Source organism: Oryctolagus cuniculus, chromosome 1 (assembly GCF_051225735.1).
Source record: "Oryctolagus cuniculus isolate XC-2025 breed Fujian yellow rabbit chromosome 1, ASM5122573v1, whole genome shotgun sequence".
Lineage (NCBI taxonomy): Eukaryota > Metazoa > Chordata > Mammalia > Lagomorpha > Leporidae > Oryctolagus > Oryctolagus cuniculus.
The window spans coordinates 61,208,074-61,229,735 of NC_142867.1; the positions used below are offsets into that span (position 1 = coordinate 61,208,074).

The 21,662-nt window shown below is 41.1% G+C and overlaps 1 protein-coding gene across 10 annotated transcripts; it reads right to left on the reverse strand.

The window, feature by feature from the left end:
* Window positions 1-1,805: 1,805 nt before the first annotated feature.
* Window positions 1,806-21,662, reverse strand: TRIM5 (tripartite motif containing 5). 10 transcript variants are annotated; one of them, XR_011388241.2, is made up of 10 exons: window positions 21,531-21,662; window positions 17,922-18,402; window positions 17,274-17,369; window positions 16,749-16,979; window positions 7,962-8,068; window positions 6,638-6,738; window positions 6,351-6,377; window positions 4,630-4,708; window positions 4,497-4,549; window positions 1,978-2,546 (listed from the first exon to the last, which is right to left on the reverse strand). XR_011388241.2 is itself a non-coding variant. In XM_070072926.2 (9 exons), the coding sequence occupies exons 2-8, from the start codon at window positions 18,339-18,341 to the stop codon at window positions 4,632-4,634; spliced, it is 1,059 nt and encodes a 352-aa protein (XP_069929027.1). In that variant the 5' UTR covers window positions 18,342-18,402; window positions 21,531-21,662; the 3' UTR covers window positions 1,806-2,546; window positions 4,630-4,631.

Below are 21,662 nucleotides of genomic sequence, written 5' to 3' on the forward strand. Positions count from 1 at the left end.
CAATGGAGGTAAGGAATAATATGTCTGGAATACAAGCAGTCATATAGAATGTTTCTTAATATTACCATGCCCTGTGTTAAATGTCATCGGAAAACTTCAATACCCCTTTTAAGTACTGAATGTATCCCCAATACCACAAATTTATATGCTGAAATGTACAGTGGCTGTATTTGAAGATGGACCCTCTAAGGAAGTAGTTACATGAAATCATAAAGGTGGCCAAAATGACTAGTACTTTCACAAAAATACTAAATGTTCTCCCTGACTTTCCACATGTACTTAAGGAGGAGGTCATGTGAGCACATAAAAAAGACAATTTAATGGGAGAAACTAAACTCAGCATAAATCTTGCTGGCAACTTGATCATGTAATTCTAATCCCCATAACTGTTAAAAAATTGTTTTTATATTATTTAAGCCACTTAGTCAATGGTTTTTTTATTATGGTCACCTAAACAGTCTAATGCAAACCCAATTCAGGCAGTACTACTCATTGCAAAGACCCTTCAGAAGTTTGGGTTATCTCACCAGTGAAAGAACAAGAAAAAGGTGAGCTGCTTGCTGACAGCAAAGGGAATACAAAATGATTAATATTAGAATGAGTAGTTACAAAGACCAGCTGTGAATACACGGCCAGTTACAGAAATGAAGACTACAATTATTAAGAGTCTTTCTTACTCTGTTTTTTTTTTTTTTTCTGGGCATGTATATAAAATGCTTTCACCTCCATCTCATAAGTAACAAAAAATATATTCACTTTTATCACAGAATTTAAGCATTACTATAACTTAACAGTCTAGTAGTTACATTATAATATATCAAGGAAAAGAGTTAACACTACTCAAAGACCTTCATCCTCACCTGAAGAAAGAGCTAATGTGAGTTGGTAGTACAAAGGACAGTGGATCACATTGGGTGGTTAAGCATGGCCTTGTTATTATCTTCATTTAAAGATTAAGTGTGATTTATGATGTTTATGGGTACAAAGTTGAAAATTAATGAACCTGCAATGCCTATTATCATGTCAACTTAGCTGAGCGATGGGATGCCATAATTTTTGGATAAACACTAGGCCAGATGTTACTATGTAGTTATTTTAGATAACATTAACATTTAAAACAGTCAACTTTGAGTAAAACAAATCTGCTTCCCAAAAGGGGAGGGCCTCGTTCAATCAGTTGAAAGCCTTAAGAGAAAAGACAGGTATCTTCTCCATAAGGAAAAAATTCAGCTCCCAGGTTGCCTTTGGATTAGATCTGAAAGGTCAACTTTTCTGACTCTACTCAAGTCTCTGGTTCCTCAGATTCCACATTTATATGAGATATGTGAAATAACTAACTCCTTAAAATCCTGTCTGTTTACCTAGGAATGCACCTGGAGGGTCTCAGTGGTGGCAAAGCAACACTAAGTATAAAAACAATGCCTCACTTCCTATCCCATGAAGACATACATAAGAGTCATCTGAACTGGAAGGGCACACAGTTCAGAAGAGGCATGGAAAAGGGGAGCAGTGATTGTTGATACTGACATTAAACATGACCTGGCATTGGACAACATGGTAAGATTAGGCATTAGGATGAAGACACTACACAGCAATATCCTTGGGAAAAATGGAAGGTGTTCATTGGCGTACTATATCAATGGGTGTAGATCTTGTGTCCATTCTAGTAAAGATTTCAGGTTCCCAGAATGATCACTATCTGATGATGGCTTTTAGGACCACTGTTTGCATCTTGCCCATGAATTACCCTGTAGACTGAAGGTCCCTTATGCCTTGAGTCTCCTAAGCACACTCAAATACTCCACGGTGTTCACACATCTATGTAATTATTAGCCCAGCACAGAACTAAGGTACCAGAATACAAGCTAGCATTATTGCTACTTTGAGGTTCAGTGATAAAGAGGAGAAAGTCATGGAACTAATACACAGGGAAACAGCAATTTATAGTTTTTGTCCAGTGGACTTTAGATTCCAAGATATCTTCTGCAGCCTTTTATTGCCAAGACACAAAATAGCTGGGACATCTATAGGTTTCATATTCTTTTTAGCAAAGGTATTAATTTCTGGGTCTAGGATCCTCTGTTAAAAAGTGAATACCCTCACTGTGTAATTTTTTCTGTTGTATTTACAAATTCAGGTCTTTATTTCCTTGTAATTACTTCTTTCTGAAGTGAGGGACTGAGCAGTACAGTAAATGAAAAGACAGAATAAATGTCCATGGAGAGTGACCCGTCAGCAACTTAAGATAGTACAAGTAAGCTGGTGCTGCAGCTCAATAGGCTAATCCTCCGCCTGTGGCACTGGCACCCCAGGTTCTAGTGCCAGATTCTGTCCCGGTTGCCCCTCTTCCAGTCCAGCTCTCTGCTGTGGCCCGGGAGTGCAGTGGAGGATGGTCCAAGTGCTTGGGCCCTGCACCCGCATGGGAGACCAGAAGTACCTGGCTCTGGGCTTCGGATCAGCACGATGCGCTGGTGGCAGCAGCCATTGGGGGGTGAACCAACGGAAAAAGGAAGACTTTTCTCTGTCTCTCTCTCTCACTGTTCACTCTGTTAAAAAAAAAAAAAAAGATAGTACAAGTAGTTAAATAAATAGTGTTCCTAATAATTGAGGTATTCCATCATCATAGCAACGGGAGATCAGTAAGGGGAAATTTACAGGCTTTATTTGCCCCCGTTTCCATGTATGAGTGCTCAGGTAAAGGGGTGTACACACAGAGATACTGGATATATTCATCTTCGAATCCTTCTCTCAACAAAGTTCACCCAAAGATGAAGAAATTTGGAATTCCTATGGCCAGGTGTGGTTGAGAACAGATACTGGCTTGATCAAAAAGTCTACAATTTTTCTAGCCCAGAACTCAAGTAAGAGATGGGAATAAAAATATCAAAAAACATGGGGAACCCACTGATCTCTACATGAACACCCACTGCAGAAACATTTCCCCTCCTATCTCACTGAAGTGGAACAGGATTTTTCCTTCATTCCTTTCACCTCAATGAAGACTGAGGTCAGGGCCAGTGCTGTGGCATAGTAGATTAAGCCTCTGCCTGTGGTGCCAGCATCCCATGTGGGCTGATCCAGCTCTCTGCTAATGGCCCAGGAAATCAATGAAGAGGGTCTAAGTGCTTGGGCCCCTGCACCTAACTGCCTCCTTAAAGGCCCTATCTCAGGGCTGGTGCTGTGGCATAGTGGGTAAGGCTGCTATCTGCAGTGTTGACATGCCATATGGACACTGGTTCAAATCCTGGCTGCTCCACTTCTGATCCAGCTCTCTGCTATGACCTGGGAATGCAATAGAACATGGCCCAAGTCTTTGAGCCCCTGCATCCATGTGGGAGACCCAGAAAAAGCTCATGGATTCCAATCAGCCTAGCTCTTGCTGTTGTGGCCATTTGGGAGGGGAACTAGTGGATAGAAGACCTCTTTTTTGTCTCTCCCTCTCTCTGTAATGGTACATCTAAAAGAAAATAAAATAAATCTTAAAAGAAAAAAAAAGAGATGTGCAATTCAGGACATGCTCAAGTTGACTTACCTCAATCGGTAGAGTTAGAAACATACCAGGGGATTCTAATTCAATCCCATCGAGGTGTTATGTACCAATGCCATCTCACTAGTCCCAGTGATCAATTTCTGTTCACAATTGATCATAATGATAGGACTAAGAACCAAAGGGATCACATAAACAAGAATAGTGTCTGCTAATACTAGCTGATAGAATAAAAAAGGGAGAGAACGATCCAACATGGGAAGTGAGATACACAAGCAGACCCATAGAATGGCAGATGTCCTAAACAGCACTCTGGCCTCAGAATCAGCCCTTAAGGCATGCGGATCCGGCTGAAAAGCCCATGAGATTATTTCAGGCATGGAAAACCAAGACACTCCGGGGGAAAAAAAAAAAAAAAACTAAATGAAAGATCTCCGCAAGTGAGATCCCAGTGGAAAGAATAGGTCTTCAAAGAAGGGGGTACCTTTCTCTGAAGGGAGGAGAGAACTTCCACTTTGACTATGGCCTTGTCTAAATATGATCAGAGTCAGTGAACTCAGGGGGCTTCCATAGCCTTGGCAGCTCATGACAAGAGCCTAGAGTGATTACTGAGGCCATAAACAAGAGTGTCAAATTGTTAATTCAACAACAGGAGTCACTGTGCACTGTGTGTCCTCATGTAGAATCTCTGTCCTTAGTGTGCTGTACATTGAGATTTAATGCTATAACTAGTACTCAAACAGTGTTTTTCACTTTATGTTTCTGTGTGTGAGCAAACTGTTGAAATCTTTACATAATGTATGCTAAACTGATCTTCTGTATATAAAGAGAATCGAAAATGAATCTTGATGTGAATGGAAGGGGAGAGTGAGTGGGAAAGGGGAGGGTTGTGGGTGGGAGGGACATTATGGGGAGGAAGCCATTGTAATCCATAAGCTGTACTTTGGAAATTTATATTCATTAAATAAAAGTTTAAAAAAAAAGACTGAAGGTAATCAGCAAAACTTACCTACATTATAATCAAGAATTTTCAGAATTCAACTTCTGCCTCTCCTTGTACCACTGTGCAAAATATATTTTAAAATTCATTTAAAAAATAAACAGAGGGACTGCCATTGTGATACAGTGAGTTAAACTGCTACCTTCAACACTGGCATCCAAAATGTGCAGCAGTTTGAGTCCCAGCTGCTCCACTTCTAATCCAGCTCCAGGCTAATGCATCTAGAAAAACAGAGGATGATGGTTCAAGTCCCTGGGCACTTGCACAAACATGGGAGACCTGGATAGAATTCCAGGCTCCTAGCTTTGGCCTGGCAAATCAGTCTTTTTTTAAATTTTATTTCATAGACAGTGAGAGAGAGAGAGACAGAGAGACAGGTCTTCCTTCCGTTGCTTCACCCCCCAAATGGCCACTAAGGCAGGAGCTATGCCTATCTGAAGCTAGAAGCCAGGTGCTTCTTCCTGGTCTCTCACGTGGGTGCAGGGGCCCAAGGACATGGGCCATCCTCCACTGCCTTCCCAGGCCACAGCAGAGAGCTGGACTGGAAGAGGAGCAACCGGGACTAGAACCCAGCACCCATATGGGATGCCGGCACTGCAGGTGGAGTATTAACCAAGTGAGTCACGGCACCGGCCCCCGCAAACAAGTCTTTAAACAACACTTTAAATAAACACAGTAAAAGATTTCCAATGAAGCAGAATTATTGCAGAAATAAAAAATAAAAGATGACACAGCTATGCACTTGATAGGAACAATTTTTTAATTATACAGAGACAATTATTTACAATTTGCTAAAAATAAATAATTTGTGATTCTTTAATCAAGTTATTCTATTTCTTAAAACATGGTGGAGGAAACAATTTTGAAAGTAAACTGATACATATTATTAGAAACCATTTATTTACAGTGAATGAAAAACATTCAAATGGAAAGGATGGAAACACTCAAAAGGAAAAAATAGTTAAAATGGTACAGATGGGCTTAGACACAAGAGATGTACCCCAGGGTAAGAGATACCACACTGAAGTGGAGGGTATAAGGAGGCTCAACAGCTCAACTCGCAGATTGTCATGGGCTTTGGACAATGCATAGGATTGAAATATGGAAAAACTTCCTTAGAAAAAGAACACGCAGAGAACTTATATATGAGAAACTTGTGCTGTGTAACACTGAAAAATGAGACAATGCCAGCCTCATAGTCTATGAAAACTCCAATACGAGAAGGAGGAACAATGGGTGTTAAGGAAATGGCATTTTCCTCAAAAGAAATATATTGAATTTGCAACCCTATTACCCAGTAGCCATTTATAGGCCGATACTTTGAAACTTGTTCATAAGCAAACGATGTTGTGGTTTGCAATAAGGGTGGGCCATATACACCTAGGATCCAGGCACTTTTCCCAGACACATCCACCTCCCAGTAATGTTTCCCTGATGTGATACTTGGGCAACCCAGGATGCCATCAAAATAATTCTGCCTAGTCCCATATCGAAAGCCATGATCATCACTAAGAGAAAATAAATTGAGACGTTGATGGTAATGCACATACATCACTTGTCTCTTATTCTCAGAAACGACAATATTTTGATTGTTGCTTGGAGTCAATGTCACGTGAACTGTAGAAAAATAGAGGGTTAGGTTAGGGACATGATGTAGTTATTTGTATGTTATGAGAATAATCTTGAGAAGAACTTGAGAGTTTGGAACTTGGTGGAACTTTGGTCATCGGCAGAGGCAGAACACTGCAGAAACTCCATGTGTGTTGAAAAGAGAAACATGAGTGATCAACATGAGACTTACTAGAGAACAAAATTCTGAAAGATGGCAACAGGATGGCTTGTAATATTGTGATGTACACTTACCCCAATAGCGCTGGGCATGTCTCAGGTCTGAAATGATAAAAATCATAGTACTGAATATAAGCAAATAAGACAGCACTGAAATCTATTTCTTCACCAGATTAGGGGAAGGAGAGAGGACAACAGTAGGACAGTGAACCAGGACCTTGTGGTTCCCCATTAAATAGGACCACATTACCACACAACGTGCATCCTCCCTTGTCTCTTCAATACATATCTACGAACTGTACCCGCTTTCCCACTTAGTATCTCCTCATCCACAGCCAGACACTGGATCTAGCTCTCCTAACCTTGAAACATCTGCATTGTCCTTTTCAGCTCATGAATTTGAAATGATTTCCTTTCTTTCTCAGGAAAAGTTTTTGGCTTCTTCAAGGTGAAGGTCTCAGTCCTAAAATGCAAAAAGACAAAATTGACCTCCACACCTCTGACCCTGTGTTCCCCTAACATCAGCTTCTTATCATTTTACTCCACTAATGCACTGGAATCCTCTCTAAGGGGGTTCTTGAGAAGGGAGAGGGTAGAATCCTGCCAGAAGGAATTTTCTGATGTTCACTTTTCCATCTATTTTGCCTGTGTGAACCTGAACAGATCTGGACCTCTCAGAAGCAATTTCTTCTTTCTAAAATGAAATAATTAAATTCACCCTCTGCATATCCTAGACTCATAGAGGAAGATGCAATTATAGACCTGAAAATGAAAATGAAGTCAAACTTTGTTACCTTATAAAGTATTTAATATGTGGTAGAATCAATGCCTTGGGTAGAGGTTCCAAGGGAGATAGAAAGTGAGGTTGTAGAAACTGATTCCTGGAAGTTTGAGACATATCAAATGTGGCTTCCTATCTGGGGATTCCCAAGATCTTCAAAGACTGTTCAAAAAACAGCCTGGCCCTCAGACAACACCTGAGATCCCAGACTATCTGGGTGAAAATTACAAACACCTCACAAAGGACATATTACAAACAGCAAAGTAATACTAGTCTGAGTTCCATGTGTTTGGAAGGAGTTTGATTTTACAAAGGTTTAGACATCAAAATGACACCTTTCCACACTCTTTGAAAGTATCTGACAACTAAGATGGATCAAGTGTTTGTATGAGGGAACGAAAGCATTGTTCCAAGAGATTCAAATCTGTTTTTGAATATCTAAATAGAACCACGAAGAAGGACCTGATCACTTCTATTGCCAGAGGGGAAAAAATATGCAAGAACTGTCTCACTGGACATTATGGGTACTTAGCAGACAAAAACGATACACGCCCTCCAGAATATTATTTTTATGTACATAAACAGATCTAGTTGAAGGAACAGAGGGTAAATTCCATAGTGATATCACAGGGGTCTGACACTAATATATCTTATCCCTAATATCAATACTGACAGCAAACCTGTGACTTCCACAACTCAAATTCTCGACCATAGAATCTTGTCTGTTCCATGTAGTTGCAGAACAGTCAATCTGAGAATTATCATCAGAAATTTGGGATATCATGACATATAAATTTCCCCACCCTGGGTCTTTTTTTTTCTATATGAATATTAAATAATTCTAATGGCTACAAATCTCTTCTCACAGCATCACAGGACCATCCCTGGATTCACACAACACGTACCTGTAAATGATGTCATTCACATCCTGAGGAGAACAGAAAAAAACATGAGTAATAATAGGCATCCCTTGCTTGCAATGCTTCATCACATCCCAATAGCCCTTGATGTGCTGAAAATGGACATGGTCCCAGTGTGAAAGAGAAGTAATTATAAGACTCAAGATAATCACCTCAGCAGGTTCATGTAAGGTTGTCAGTTTCCCAAAATATGGAAAGACTACATATCAACACATAATATCTGCCCGTCTGTGTCTGCTACCCATACTTAGAAATCGCAGGTTCTTCCCTTAGCCTCTCTTCTCAGGACAGTCACACACTTGATCTAACTCTTTAAATATCTGTAGCAGGGGGCAACATTGTGCTGTAGTGGGCAAAGCCACCACCTGTGAAGCTGGCATCCAGTATGGGTGCCAGTTCATGTCTGGGCTGCTCAGTTTCCCATTCAGATCCCTAATAGTGGCCTGAGAAAAGAAATGGAAAATGGCCCAAGTGTCTTGGCCTCTGCCAACCCTGTGGGAGACCAGGACGGACCTCCTGGCTTCAGCCTGGTCCAGCCCTGGCCATTGCAGCCATCTGAGGAGTGACCCAGCATATGGAAGATCTAACTCTCTGTCTCTCCTAACTCTTTCAAATAAATGTTTTTTTTGTTGTTGTTGTTGTTTTAATACGTGGTAGAATCAAATTATAAACTGAAGTTGTGGTACAGCAGGTTAAGCTGCCCCTTGAGACAATGACAACTGATACTGGAGACTCAGTTCCTAAGTCCCAGTTGTTCTGCTTCCAATTCAGCTCCCTGTAAAAGTGCCTTGGAGTGCAGAGGGTGATGACCCAAACCTTGGACTCCTGTGATCCATGTGGAAGACCCAGATGAAGTTCCAACTTCTGACTTTGGTCTGGCTCAACTCCAGCCATTGCAACCATTTGGAGAGTGTTCCAGAACATGGAAAATCTATTTTTCTGTTTGTCTCTCCCTCCTTCTCTCTGTCACTCTGCCTTTCAAATAAGTAATAAACATTTAAAAAAAATAGAAACCGCTTTGACCCTTGTGTTCAGCAAGTGGCTTCTGTTATCTGAGGATTGGAAAAAGCAAAGAAGAAATCCACATTTTCCCTCACAAATGTGTGACTACCCATGTAATTATTTAAATAATCTATAGTTCTTTCATTTATTCAACATACATGAAAACTGATGCACCATGCTAGGCTTTAGAGAGTCATCAATGAGTAAATAATAGTTCTCAAATCAAACAGGTACAGGTTTGTCTTGAGCTTCTCTCTTCCTATATTATAAACTAACCATAATTGATCTTACCCACCTCCTTAAATTCAAATATACATATGTGCACTCAATTTCCAATTCTCTGTTTTTACTCAGATTTGCCACTTAAATACAATTGATATATTTACTAATAAAGAAGCCATAAGGTCCAACAACTCAGGATATGTAACACCAGTCATACTGTCTTCTCTTCTACCCCACTGTCTAGAATTTTGCCAATATCACTTTGTCAGTGTCCTAAAAAGGACAGGTCAGATGAGTCTATATTCTTAATGTTTTTCAGCCACTTACTCTTCTTTACCATTGCACATCCTGTTTTACCTGTTTGGAAAGACATGTGTCAATATAATTGATCTTTTCCTCCAATTAAAAGTTTTCTCTAAAAACTAAGGCAAAACCCAGGCCTACACATACACATAAACACACACACACACACCTAAAAACATATGGTTTTTCTATTATGTTGCCTTCACATAAACCAAAAAAGACTAAATTAAATGGCAAAAAGAACTTTGGAGAGGGTAATTGTAACTTTAGCTATACTTCAATTTTTCAGCTCAAAACTTGTCATCCAGATCTGGTCTACATTCTACTGCAAATTCTATTTATTTACTTTATTCACAATACCTGAAGGACATGCAAGAATGAATTCTTCTTATATAAACCCATCACAGAACTTCTAAGTTTTGACAAAAAGTTCTGAGCTTTCCTATTTTTCTGTATTAACTCAGATGTCCATCCTAAAAGCATCACTGTGTTATTGCTGTAAAAAAAAGAATAACATATACCAATTTAAGTTGGGCTAAATGACATATAGTCCTGGCCAGGCTACAGATGGACACACATGAATAGGAAAGCTGAAAGAACACAACAGATCTGAAAATGACTTGAACTTTGAATTCACTCCTGTGTCCAAACACTGATGCAATGGTAGAGGGCAGAAGTCTTCCTATGTTGAAGGGCCTGAGTATTTGTATCATTTCTCTTCAGCCTAGAATTTAATCAGAGATACACTGGCACACCTGGGAAATATAAGATACTATTCTTTAAAATTACACTTCATGTTTATTTAAACTCAGCAGTGACACCTGCAGCCCTGGAAAAAAATTAACTAAATGTGGAGGCCGGTACTGTGGCATAGGGCATAAGGCTGCCACCTGTAGTGCCGGCATCTCATATGGATGCCGGTTCAAATCACAGCTGTTCCATTTCTGATCCAACTCTATGCTGTGGCTGTGGCCTGGGACAGCAGTAGAAGATGGTCCAAGTCCTTGGGTCCCTGTGCCCGTGTAGAAGACCCCAAGAAAGCTCCTGGCCCCTGGCTTCGGATCAGCACAGCTCCGGCCATTGTGGCAATCTGGGGAGTGAACCAGCAGATGGAAGACCTCTCTCTCTCTTTTTCTCAGCCTCTGCCTTTCTGTAATTCTGCCTTTCAAATAAATAAATAAATCTTTAAAAAAAAAAAAGGTAACTAAATGTAAAAATAAAAACAAACTTCTTGGAAGGAACAAATAAGAATATAGAGAAAGGGGCCGTCGCTGTGGCGCAGCAGGTTAAAGCCCTGGCCTGAAGCGCCGGTATCCCATGTGGGCGCCAGTTCGAGTCCTGGCTACTTCACTTCCCATCCAGCTCTCTGCTATGGCCTGGGAAAGCAGTAGAAGATGGCCCAGGTCCTTGGGCCCCTGCACCCGTGTGGGAGACCCAGAAGAAACTCCTGGCTCCTGGCTTCAGATCGGCACAGTTCCAGCCGTTGCGGCCATCTGGGGAGTGAACCAGAAGATGGAAAACCTATCTCTCTGTCTCTATCTCTCTCTGTAACTTTGTCTTTCAAATAAATAAAATAAATCTTTAAAAAAATACAGAGAAAGAACACAATACCATAAAAATGTGTTTAACAACTAAAATTTATGAAACATACAAAGAAACAAGAAAATAAGGCCTATACTTATGGGAAAAATACCAAACAAAAGTACAAAATATTGGGGCCGTGCTGTGGTGTAGTGGGTAAAGCTGCTGCCTGCAGTGCTGGCATCCCACATGGGTTAGAGTCCTGGCTGCTCCACTTCCTGTCTAGCTCTCTGCTATGGCCTCAGACAGCAGTAGAAGATGGTTCAAGGCCTTGGGCCTTGCACCTGTGTGGGAGACCCGGAAGAAGCTCCTGGCTCCTAGTTTCGGATCGGTGCAGCTCCAGCCACTGCAGCCAGTTGGGGAATGAACCAGCAGATGGAAGACTTCTCTCTCTCTCTGTTTCACTCTGACTTTCAAATAAATAAATCTTTAAAAAAAAAAAAAAACTACAAAATATCTCCGAGTGACCACAGATGTCAAAGTTAGGACATCAAGATTTCAAAGGAACTATTGTAATTACGTTAAAATAAGAGAATTCAGATTGAGGCATAAAGCATGAAAACAATGATTCAGAGACAGAGACAATCCTGAGTGCCAGCGTTGTGGTGCAGCAGGTTAAGCTGCTGTTTCAGGCACTGGCATCCCACACTGAAGTCCCAGCTCGAGTCCTGGCTGCTTGGCTTTCAATCCAGCTGCCTGCTAGCTGCCTGCAGTGGAAGTGAAAGATGGTCCAAGTACTTGGGCCTCTGTCACACACAGGAGAGACCCAGATGGAATTTCTAGCTCCTGGCTTCAGTCTGGCTCAGCATCTGTTGCTGTGACCATTTGCAGAGTGAATCAGTGGATGGAAATCTCTCTCTCTCTCTCTGTGTTTCTCTCCCACCTCCACACACACTGTCACTCTGCCTTTTGGTAAATAAGTAAATAAATCTTTTAAAAAATAGAGAATCACAGTAGGGAGGTAAAAATGATTAAAAATCAAAAATCCTGAAATTTTAAGTAAAATAACAAATATGAAACACTGCCTAGAATAGCTCAATAGCAGACAAAAAAAATCATTGAACTTTAAGCTGCATCAATAAACACATTTTGAAGAACAGAGGAAAGAAAGATTTAAAAAATTGACAAGAATTTGAGACATGTGAGATGACATCAAATGTACCAACACACCTGTAGTAGGTGGTCCAGAAGAGATGGAAAAAAAAAAAAAACTAGGAACAGACTTTAAAACTTCTGTAAAAACAATAATACACTCACTTAAGCTCCATGAGTCCCAAGTCAAATAGGAAATCCACATGCAAATACAATATATATAAACTTTTTTTTTTGACAGGCAGAGTTAGACAGTGAGAGAGACAGAGAGAAAGGTCTTCCTTCCGTTGGTTCACCCCCAAATGGCCGCCACAGCCAGGGCGCCGCACCCATCCGAAGCCAGGAGCCAGGTACTTCCTCCTGGTCTCCCACGCAGGTGCAGGGCCCAAGCACTTGGGCCATCTTCCACTGCCTTCCTGGGCCACAGCAGAGAGCTGGACTGGAAGAGGAGCAACTGGGACAGAACTGGTGCCCCAACCAGGACTAGAACCCAGAGTCCCAGTGCCTCAGGCAGAGGATTAGCCTAGTGAGCCACGGCGCCAGCTAATATATAAACTTTTAACAGCTAAAATAAAAGAATTTTCTTAAAGCAGTAAGAGTAAAACCAATCATCTCTTAAAGAATGCTATTGAAATTATGAATGGCTGACTTCTCATTTGAAACACTAGAGATCAGAAAGGACTAGATTGACACATTGAAAGGATGGAAAGAAAAAAATCATCAATCCAGAATTCCATATAAAGCAATAAGCCTGTTCAGAAATGCAGAAAAAGTACATATTTATTGTAAGATAAACACTGAATTTGCTGCTAGCATGTGAATCTTTTTTTTTTTTAAGATTTATTCATTTATTTGAAAGTCAGAGTTTCACAGAGAGGAGAAGCAGTGAGAAGAGAGGTCTCCCCAACTGGCCACAAGGGCCGGAGCTGTGCCAATCCGAAGCCAGGAGCCAGGAGCTTCTTCCAGGTCTCCCACACAGATGCAGGGGCCCCAAGGACTTAGGCCATCTTCTACTGCTTTCCCAGGCCATAGCAGAGAGCTGGATGGGAAGTGAAGCAGCTGGGACTCAAACCGGCGCCCATATGGGATACCGGCGCTTCAAGCCAGGGCTTTAACCTGCTGCGCCACAGTGCCGGCCTAGCATGTGTATCTTAAAATGATATTTTCTAAAGGTTATTCCATCAGGAAGAAAATTTCTCCAAAGAGTGATTCCAATTCATAGAATTAAAAACTATAAAGTATTTTAATATAAAAGCCTCTTTATTTTCTAATTTATTTTCCTAGTAAATTTAAAAGACAAACTAACACAAGATTTAAATACAGTATTGATAGGTTTATGACATTTGTTTATGATCCATATAAATATATGACAAGAAAAACACAAAGGGTAAGGAAAGAAGAAAAATAATATCAAAGGCAAGTTTCAGTATTTTACAGGAATGAAGTTGGTATTAATCTGAAGTACACGGACAGGATATGGTAGTTGAAGATATAGAGAAAAAGGAACACTTGCTCACTGTTGGTGGCAAAATAGATTAGTACAGCCATTCTAGAAAACAATATGGAAATTACCATTTGATCTACTCTTATGGATATATTGAAAGGCTATGAAATAAGCCATGTCCAAGTGCTATTATTTATGCAGCATTATTCACAGTAGTCCAGATAAGGAATTAAGATGAGTATATATTGATGGATGAAAGGATAAAGAAAATATGGTATATGTGCAAAAATGGAAAACTATTCTGCCTTTTAAAAGGAAGGATGGTGGTGGGTATTTGGCACAGTGATTCAGTTGCCTCTTAGAACACCTACATCCCGTATTGGAGTCGCTGGTTGAGGTTCTGGCTCTTCTTTTTCTGATTCTGCTTCCTGCTAATGTGTCTTGGGAGATAACAAAACAGATGATGGTTCAACTCCCAGGTTCCCTGCCATCCACATGAGAGATCTGAATGGAGTTTCAAGCTCATTAACTTTGGCTTGGCCCAGCCCCAGCTGTGGCAGACATTTGGGAAGTGGACCATTGTATGGAAGATCTCTATTTCTCTGTCTCTTGGCCTTTCAAATAAAATTAAAATTAATTAGTTAAAAATGTTACTTAAAAAGATAAAAAGGAAGGAAATATTATCACTTGTAACAGTGTGAATGAACTTGGGAGACTTCATGTTAAGTGAAAAAGCCAGGCATATAAAGGCAAATATTACATGACCTTTCTCATATGTAGAACATAAAACAGTCAATCACTTAACTATTTAAAATGTAAAAAAAGATGATATCCTAGAAGTAGAGAGAGAAAGAAGGGTTTCCTGGGGCTGTAGAACAGGGTGAACCAGGCAGATATTGTCAAAAGGTACACAATTTCAATTAGATAGAGGGACAGTCTTCAAGAGAACTATTACACAAAATGATGTCTACAGTTAAAACATTTTGTATTTTAGAAAATTGCAGAGTAGATTTTAAGTGTTCTCACCACACAAAAAAATTATAAGATTGTGATGCAATACATATGTTAATTAGCTCTCTTTAGCCGTTTCACAATGTAAATAATTGTAAATATTTTGGGAGTGGCTGTCTGGCCTAAAGGTTAAGGCATTGGTGATGATGCTCACATCCCACACTGGAGTGCCTGAGTTCCACACCCAGTACTCTATCCTGAGTGAAATGTCTTTCTAATTGGACCTTAGGGAGCAGCAATATGACTCTAGTAATTGGGTTCCTGACACCACTGGAGATTTCGATTGAGATGTTGGCTCCTGCTTTTGCCCTAACCAAGTTGTGGGCATTTGGGTACTGAATCAGTGGACGGGTACTGTCTCTTTTTGTCTCTTTCTCTCTGTCTCTCAAATAAATTTTAGAAACTAGCATTTTCTACGTGATCGATATTTTATCAGTATGTGTATTTATTTATTAAAATGAATAGTTAACAAAATAAAAAATAAAAATTACAGGCTGGCATGGTGGGTTCAACTGACGCTTGCTACATCAGCATCCCATACTGCAGTGCCTGTTCTAATCTTAGATACTCCAATTCCCATCTAGCTGCCTGCTTATGTGCCTGGAAGGCAGCAGAAGATGATCCAAGTACTTGGGACCCTGCATCCCTATGGGAAACCCCAATGGAGTTCCTGGTTTCTGGCTTCAACCAGGCCCAGATTTGGCTGTTTGGACATTTTTAGGGTCAACCAGCAGATGATGGAAGACTCTCTCTCTCTCTGTCTTTACCTCTCTCTCTGTCACTCTGCCTTTCATATCAATAAATAACTTTTTTTAAATGAAAGAGATCATAAAGAATTTTTATCACTTTAGACCTATAAATTTGAAAACTTAGATGAAATGAACAAATTCCAGAAGTATATTTTGCCAAAAATTGACTTAAGAAGTATAGAAAATTCAAATAAATCTAATGCTAGTAGAAAACAATTTAAATTTTATACCATTCCAAAAAGAAGAAAAAAGGCAAACAGAGAAGGTTTTACTAGTGAATTCCACTAAATATTTACAGAAGAAATAAAGCCAGTTTGCAATTTTTTTTTAGGAAACCAAGAAAGTGGGGAAAAGTCTGTACTCATTCTACAAGGTCAAAAAATAAAAATCCTTCTTAAAATTCAGAGTGTAATTTATCTTACCAGTGACTAAGCTGAATGCTGAAAAGGTGCCTAATGGTAGATCACAGAGCATAGGTGCCTTTAAAATATCACTGAACAGGAACAGGTGTTTAGTATGGTAGTTAAGACATTTTGATTCCTAGTTCCAAACACTAACTCCAGCTTCCTATCAATGTAGACCCTGAGATGCAGCAGAAATGGCTCAAGTAATTGGGTTCCTGCCACCCTTGTAAGAGAACTAAATTGAATTCCCAGTCTTGTCTTTGTCCTGACCAAGTTCTGAGCTTTGTGGATGTTGGGGGAGTGAACCAATGGATAGGGGCTTTCTCAATTTCTCTTTCTTATTCTTTGCCTCTCAACTAAGTAAAACGTTAAAATTTTTTAAAAGATTTATTTATTTATTATTTTAAAGGCAGAGTTACAGAGAGGCAGAGACAGAGAAAGAGACAGAGAGATCGTCCACCTGCTGGTTCACTCCCCAAATGACCGCAACAGCCAGAGCTGGCTGATCCGATGCGAGGAGCCAGGAGCTTCTTACAGGTCTCCCACATGGGTGCAGAGGCCCAAGGACTTGGGCCATCCTCCACTGCTTTCACAAGCCATAGCAGAGAGCTGGATTGGAAGTGGAGCAGCCGGGTACCAGCTGCCAGCACTGCACGCAGCGGCTTTCTCCACTATGCTATGGCACCGGTCCCAAAACTTTAAAATTTTTTGAAAAATCACTGGATACAGTGGATTTTTCTCTCCAATGTCAAATTTTTCACTGTATTTGATACATTCATAAAAATGTAATTTCCCTTGCTATTCATAATGCAATTATTCCTATAGCCTCTGAAGTTCATTCTGTGCAGTACTTTAGAACCCTAAAACTTTAATGCTACTAACAGAAGGAACACAGAAACACAGAAAAAAAGCAAATATCTTCATTTTCCCTGAATGCTGGATATTGAGACTTTACAAGTCTTACCTGCAGCATCTCAATTGTTGGTCTCTGCAAGCAATTCTCCAAGTCTGAGATGTGATTTTGTATAACTTGGCTCTGCTGGATCAGCTCATGCTTGGACTCTTCCATACTCTTCAGAATATGCCCCTTCTCTTCCTCCAGCTTCTGCAGTTCATCCTGCTCCTCAGAATCCAGAATGTCTTTCAGATGTTTAAACTCTGCTTGAATATTCTGTCTCTCTTTCTGCAGTTGATTCTTCAGGAATGGGAATAGAGAGGGGCATTCAGAAGGGATACAGAAGCAGAGGAACAATTCTTATAAAAGCCTATTTTTCCTATTACTTCCCTTTTGTAATGTCCTTTTGGTAGTATTACCAAGGCCAACCCTAACCCAAAATGGGATGTCTGCATGTGGCTTAGCTTTAAGACAGTTTTCCAGGACACTCACAGGGACTAATAAAATAACTTCTTGACTTATCAACTATCAAGAAAATAAAGTTAGAGAGGTCCGTAATTTCTGGCTAACTCCCTGAAAAGTATCTCCTCTTGCCTTCCAGGAAGTTATCTCCTGTTGGATGCCAGCTTTCAACTTCTCAGCTTCTTCCTGCTTTGTCATCAGGTTGTTCAGAGCGCTCTGCAGCTTCTCCTGTGAGAAAGGAATCAGAGCAGTCAGGCTAGGAGCTTTCTCAGCGCCTGGCTGGAGGATAAACATGGAAGAAATCAAGCTCATGTCAGAAAAGCCTGGAGTTTACCGTGACTGTGAGAGCGGCAGTCAGAATCTCTGAGCTGGAAGAAAACTCGAGGTGGTAAATGTGTTCTTTAAGGCTCAGGCAACAGAAGTCACCATCCCCTTCCCAAGACTTCTCTGACTATTTTTTTTTTCATAGAAGAAAAAATTGATCTTGTAACAAAGAATGACCTTATATCTCAGCTCACCCATTACTCTCCTGCTAAAAAGAACAAAAAGCATAAGGTATAAAAATATTTACTCCTGTCCGAGAGTCTGAGTTCTAGGCTTATCTCCTATAACTGCATGGAGTGCACAAAATGGCCATTAGGCCTTGGAAGGTAAGCACATGATAAAGAGAAATTTGTGTGGGCCTCAGTTCTGCGTTGACAGAATAAGCAAAATGCAGAGTAGACATTTCCCATGAAGTATCATCTCCTGCCCTGTGTTCCCTCCTTGCTAATCTCTTACCTGGTACTCCTGGGCGACCTCCTCCATGAGGAATGTGTGGTGACCACGATGCTCCTGAGAACGCTCACAAAGCCAGCAGATGACCTTTCCATCCTCCTTGCAAAACAGTAGGAGTTTCTCTCCATGGCGTGCACAATGCTCTTGCTTTTGCCCCTCTTCTGAGCTCAACTTGATCTCATTGATCTTCTCTACTATGTTGGCCACATGTCGATTAGGACGCAGGTTCTCAAGTTGGTAACCGATTCGGCACACAGGACACCTGCTCTCCATTTCCTTGGCTATCATGGATTCATAGTTTGCAGTAATGCAGGCTTGGCAGAAGCTGTGGCCACAGTCTATGCTCAGGGGTTCTACTAGGAGCTCCAGGCAGATGGGGCAGGTCACCTCCTCCTTCATATTCGCTAAGATTGCTGAAGCCATAGAAATCAGCTCTCTGCTCCTACCTGTTCTGGTTTCAGAGGTTCCTTTTGCTCACAGATTTCTGCAAGACAAGGAAGATTAAAAGAGAAGAATAAGAAAGGAAGCTGGAAGGGACACTGATTATGTAAAAATCAAGGATGGGCCAAGACCAAATTACTGAAAGAAAAGAAATAAGGAAAGCAATGTGGTGACTTGGTAAATAGGGATTTTCAAACAATTAAAAGCACTTACTCTTAGCTCATGTCACATGACAAAGTCCATCCATGTAGTGATTGTAATTGTCCCTTATTTTTACTGAAAGGGAGAGACACTGAGGCTTTTCCTACCCAGACTTTGAGTGATCTGTCATCTATCCTTGCCTTTTCTTCCCCAAGCCAAAAACACCTTCTCAGTATTAAAAGCATTAAACCACTTATACTTCAGAGCTTTTAAACTTGCTCTTCTCTCATCATGGAATACTCTCTTTGGTATCAGTCTGACTCATTCTTATACACTGGCAAAATCATTCATGTTCTCTTATTAGAAAGAGCTACTCTGGGCACCTTGTCTACAGTATATGTTTTGGTTACATACATTTACAATAATTTATTTTATTATCACACTATAAATAGCACTATATATACATTTTTGTATACATGGTGAGAGCAAATCCTTTTACCAGTTGGGTAAATTTAGATACTAAGCAACTTCCAAAAATCATTTATCTTTAATATACCGAGCTGAGATAAATTTAATACATTCATGGTCCTCCTTCAGAAGCTGCTCCTCTATCCCACAGAGTTAATCAGACAATTAGGGAAAACTGCATGTGCTCATACATATACACAATCAGTACTCCGAAAAACAGGAGTATGGAAGTATTTTTCTAGATTCCGGGAAGTGTTTTAGGAGATTTGGGAGATTCTTGTGTTTGTATATATGGGGGTTTCACCTTGGCCTGGAAATTTGCCAGACATTGACAGCACCCTAAAAGTATGTATAGATGTGGTAGCTGGGGAAGGAGATGACACAGATATACTCATGTGATCACATTAGTCAGAAATTTGAAAAATATAATCCCAGAAGAAATGGATAGCAGTCTTTAGCAAGTCTTAAAATATTAGATGTGCTCATTTGACACATATATGATGGATTCATACACCAGCAACTACACTAATATCCAAAACCATAAAGGTGAGCCTAAATGATACGTAGTGAATAAGCAGGCAGTTAGTTAGGTCTAAGTGAGCTGAAATCATTGCAAGTTCTGCAATACAGTGCCATCTCTTTCTCATTTCTTTCATCTCTTCCACATAAATAAGTAAATCTTAAAAAAAAGAAAAAAGGAATGGAAGAAGTGAGTTTTCTGTCAAACGTGCAGACATTGTAAGGTCCGGGTTTCGGCACCAATGTAAGGTCGCCAGAAAACACACCAAACACCCGAATAAGGGAAAGGGCTTATTGGGGAAAACCCAGCAGGCCGGAGGGAAAGGGTGAGGAAGGAAAAAAAGAGAGAAGGAGAGCCTAAGAGAGGAGAGAGAGAGAGGAGAGGAGCTAGCGAGGAGAGAAGAGAGAGAAGAGACCGAGCAAGCGCGAGCCGAGAGAGAGTGTAAGAGAGAGCCCCCTGTTCAGGAGCAGGTCCTTTTAAAACTTTGCCAAAGGGCGGGCAGGGAAGCAGCAGCAGGGAATCTCATCAGGATGGGGGTAGAGCTTGACAAAGGTGGTTGGGCCATGTGGCCACCTGGCTTCCAGCAATGGCGGCGGGGGCTAGAGCCTAGGATGGTGTCACGGTGTAGATCGCGCCAAACATCAAATAGAGACATAAGAAATATGAAAAAGCCCGAAAGGGATACAGTAATTCTCCAGCGTCTGACCCAAAGAAATGGCGGTCAACTAATTTCCTGAGAAGAAATTCAAAATAATGATTTGAAGGAAGCTTAACAAGCTGCAAAGAATACCAAGAGACAATTCAGCAAGATCAGGGAAACAATGAGCAATCTGTTCCTCCAACAAGGGAGAAACAAACTCTTTCCCAGACAAATGCTGAGGCAGTTCATCACCACCAGACTTTTCTTCCAAGAAATGTTGACTAGTTTTCAAACTGAAACAAAAAAACATGAATTAAGCTACCTGGCTCCTTGCTCTGAGCTTTGCAAATAAATATCTACTTTCTTTCACCAACCAGATGTGGGTGATTGACTTCCTGCACATACAGTGAGCAGACTCAGGTTTGGGGATGCATTTAGCAACACTGCTAACTAAATTTTCGAAGTTGTGCTGCAACAAAAGTAATAACTACAGTAATTTGTTAAGGGTTATGTCAGGCAAATAATTAGTTTATTTCCACATGGCTATCACCGTGTCTCCTCATCCCTGATCCCAGATGAAACAAAGGTGTATTATTGGAAACTGGGCATACTGGATAGGTAATGGGGCAGATTTACAACACAGGGCTGGCAGAAATTCTGATTCTAGCTCACCTATTCCTACTGAATCTTCCTGCCTAGTTCCCCCATATGAGAAACAAAGAAAATCATTACGTAATTCCTTAAGAAGATAAAACAACTGTAAATTATATGTAGCTAATACTGGAGCACCCCAAACAAGAGCGTGAGAGGCCAGAGCGCGCCTCCAGGGTCCCCTGCACCTCGCCCTATCACCTCAGGCATAGGGCGGCGCCCCTCCGCCCCCCATTCTCTCTGGCTCTCACAGGGTAGCCCGCGAGGTAGCCAGGCGACACCAAGCCTGAACAGGGGCCAAGGGTCTGAAATTGATCTGTTGAGTCGTACAGAAATACTACCCGATTATCCTGACAGGCATTAAACTGTTAAGTTTTCGAAGACCTCTCCCTTGCCCCTGTTTGGGGGAGGGGCTGCCTGCCTCTGGAAGAGGATTCTGACTCTCTGGCAAGGTGCAATTCAAAGTTACCGAACGGGAAGGATGTGTGGGAGAGGCTCAGCCTGAGATTCGAACCTCTTTTAAGGCTGCCTCTCTGCTCTTCTGAGGATCAGTCAGGGCTCACAACCGGAAGCCGCCAAGTGAATGTCCCTTCCTCCCTTCAGAGTAGCTCTCGGGAAATCAAACTCACCCAGGCAAACCCAGTTTCCCAACCTCTGCCCTCAACACACCCTCAGACACCAGTGGAGAAGCTGGGATTCTGTGGAGAAGGGTGGAAGGCAGGCCGGGGCAGTGTGGTCAGGATTTACTCACCAGAGGCCTAGTCTCCCCAGAGGAGCTCCCACCGAAGAACCCAGGAACCCCAAGAAACGAAACTAAAACCCTTGGGGGAGGGGCAGGAAGGGAAGCGAAACTACAGACCAATGGGTTGTCTCCGTGGGTCCT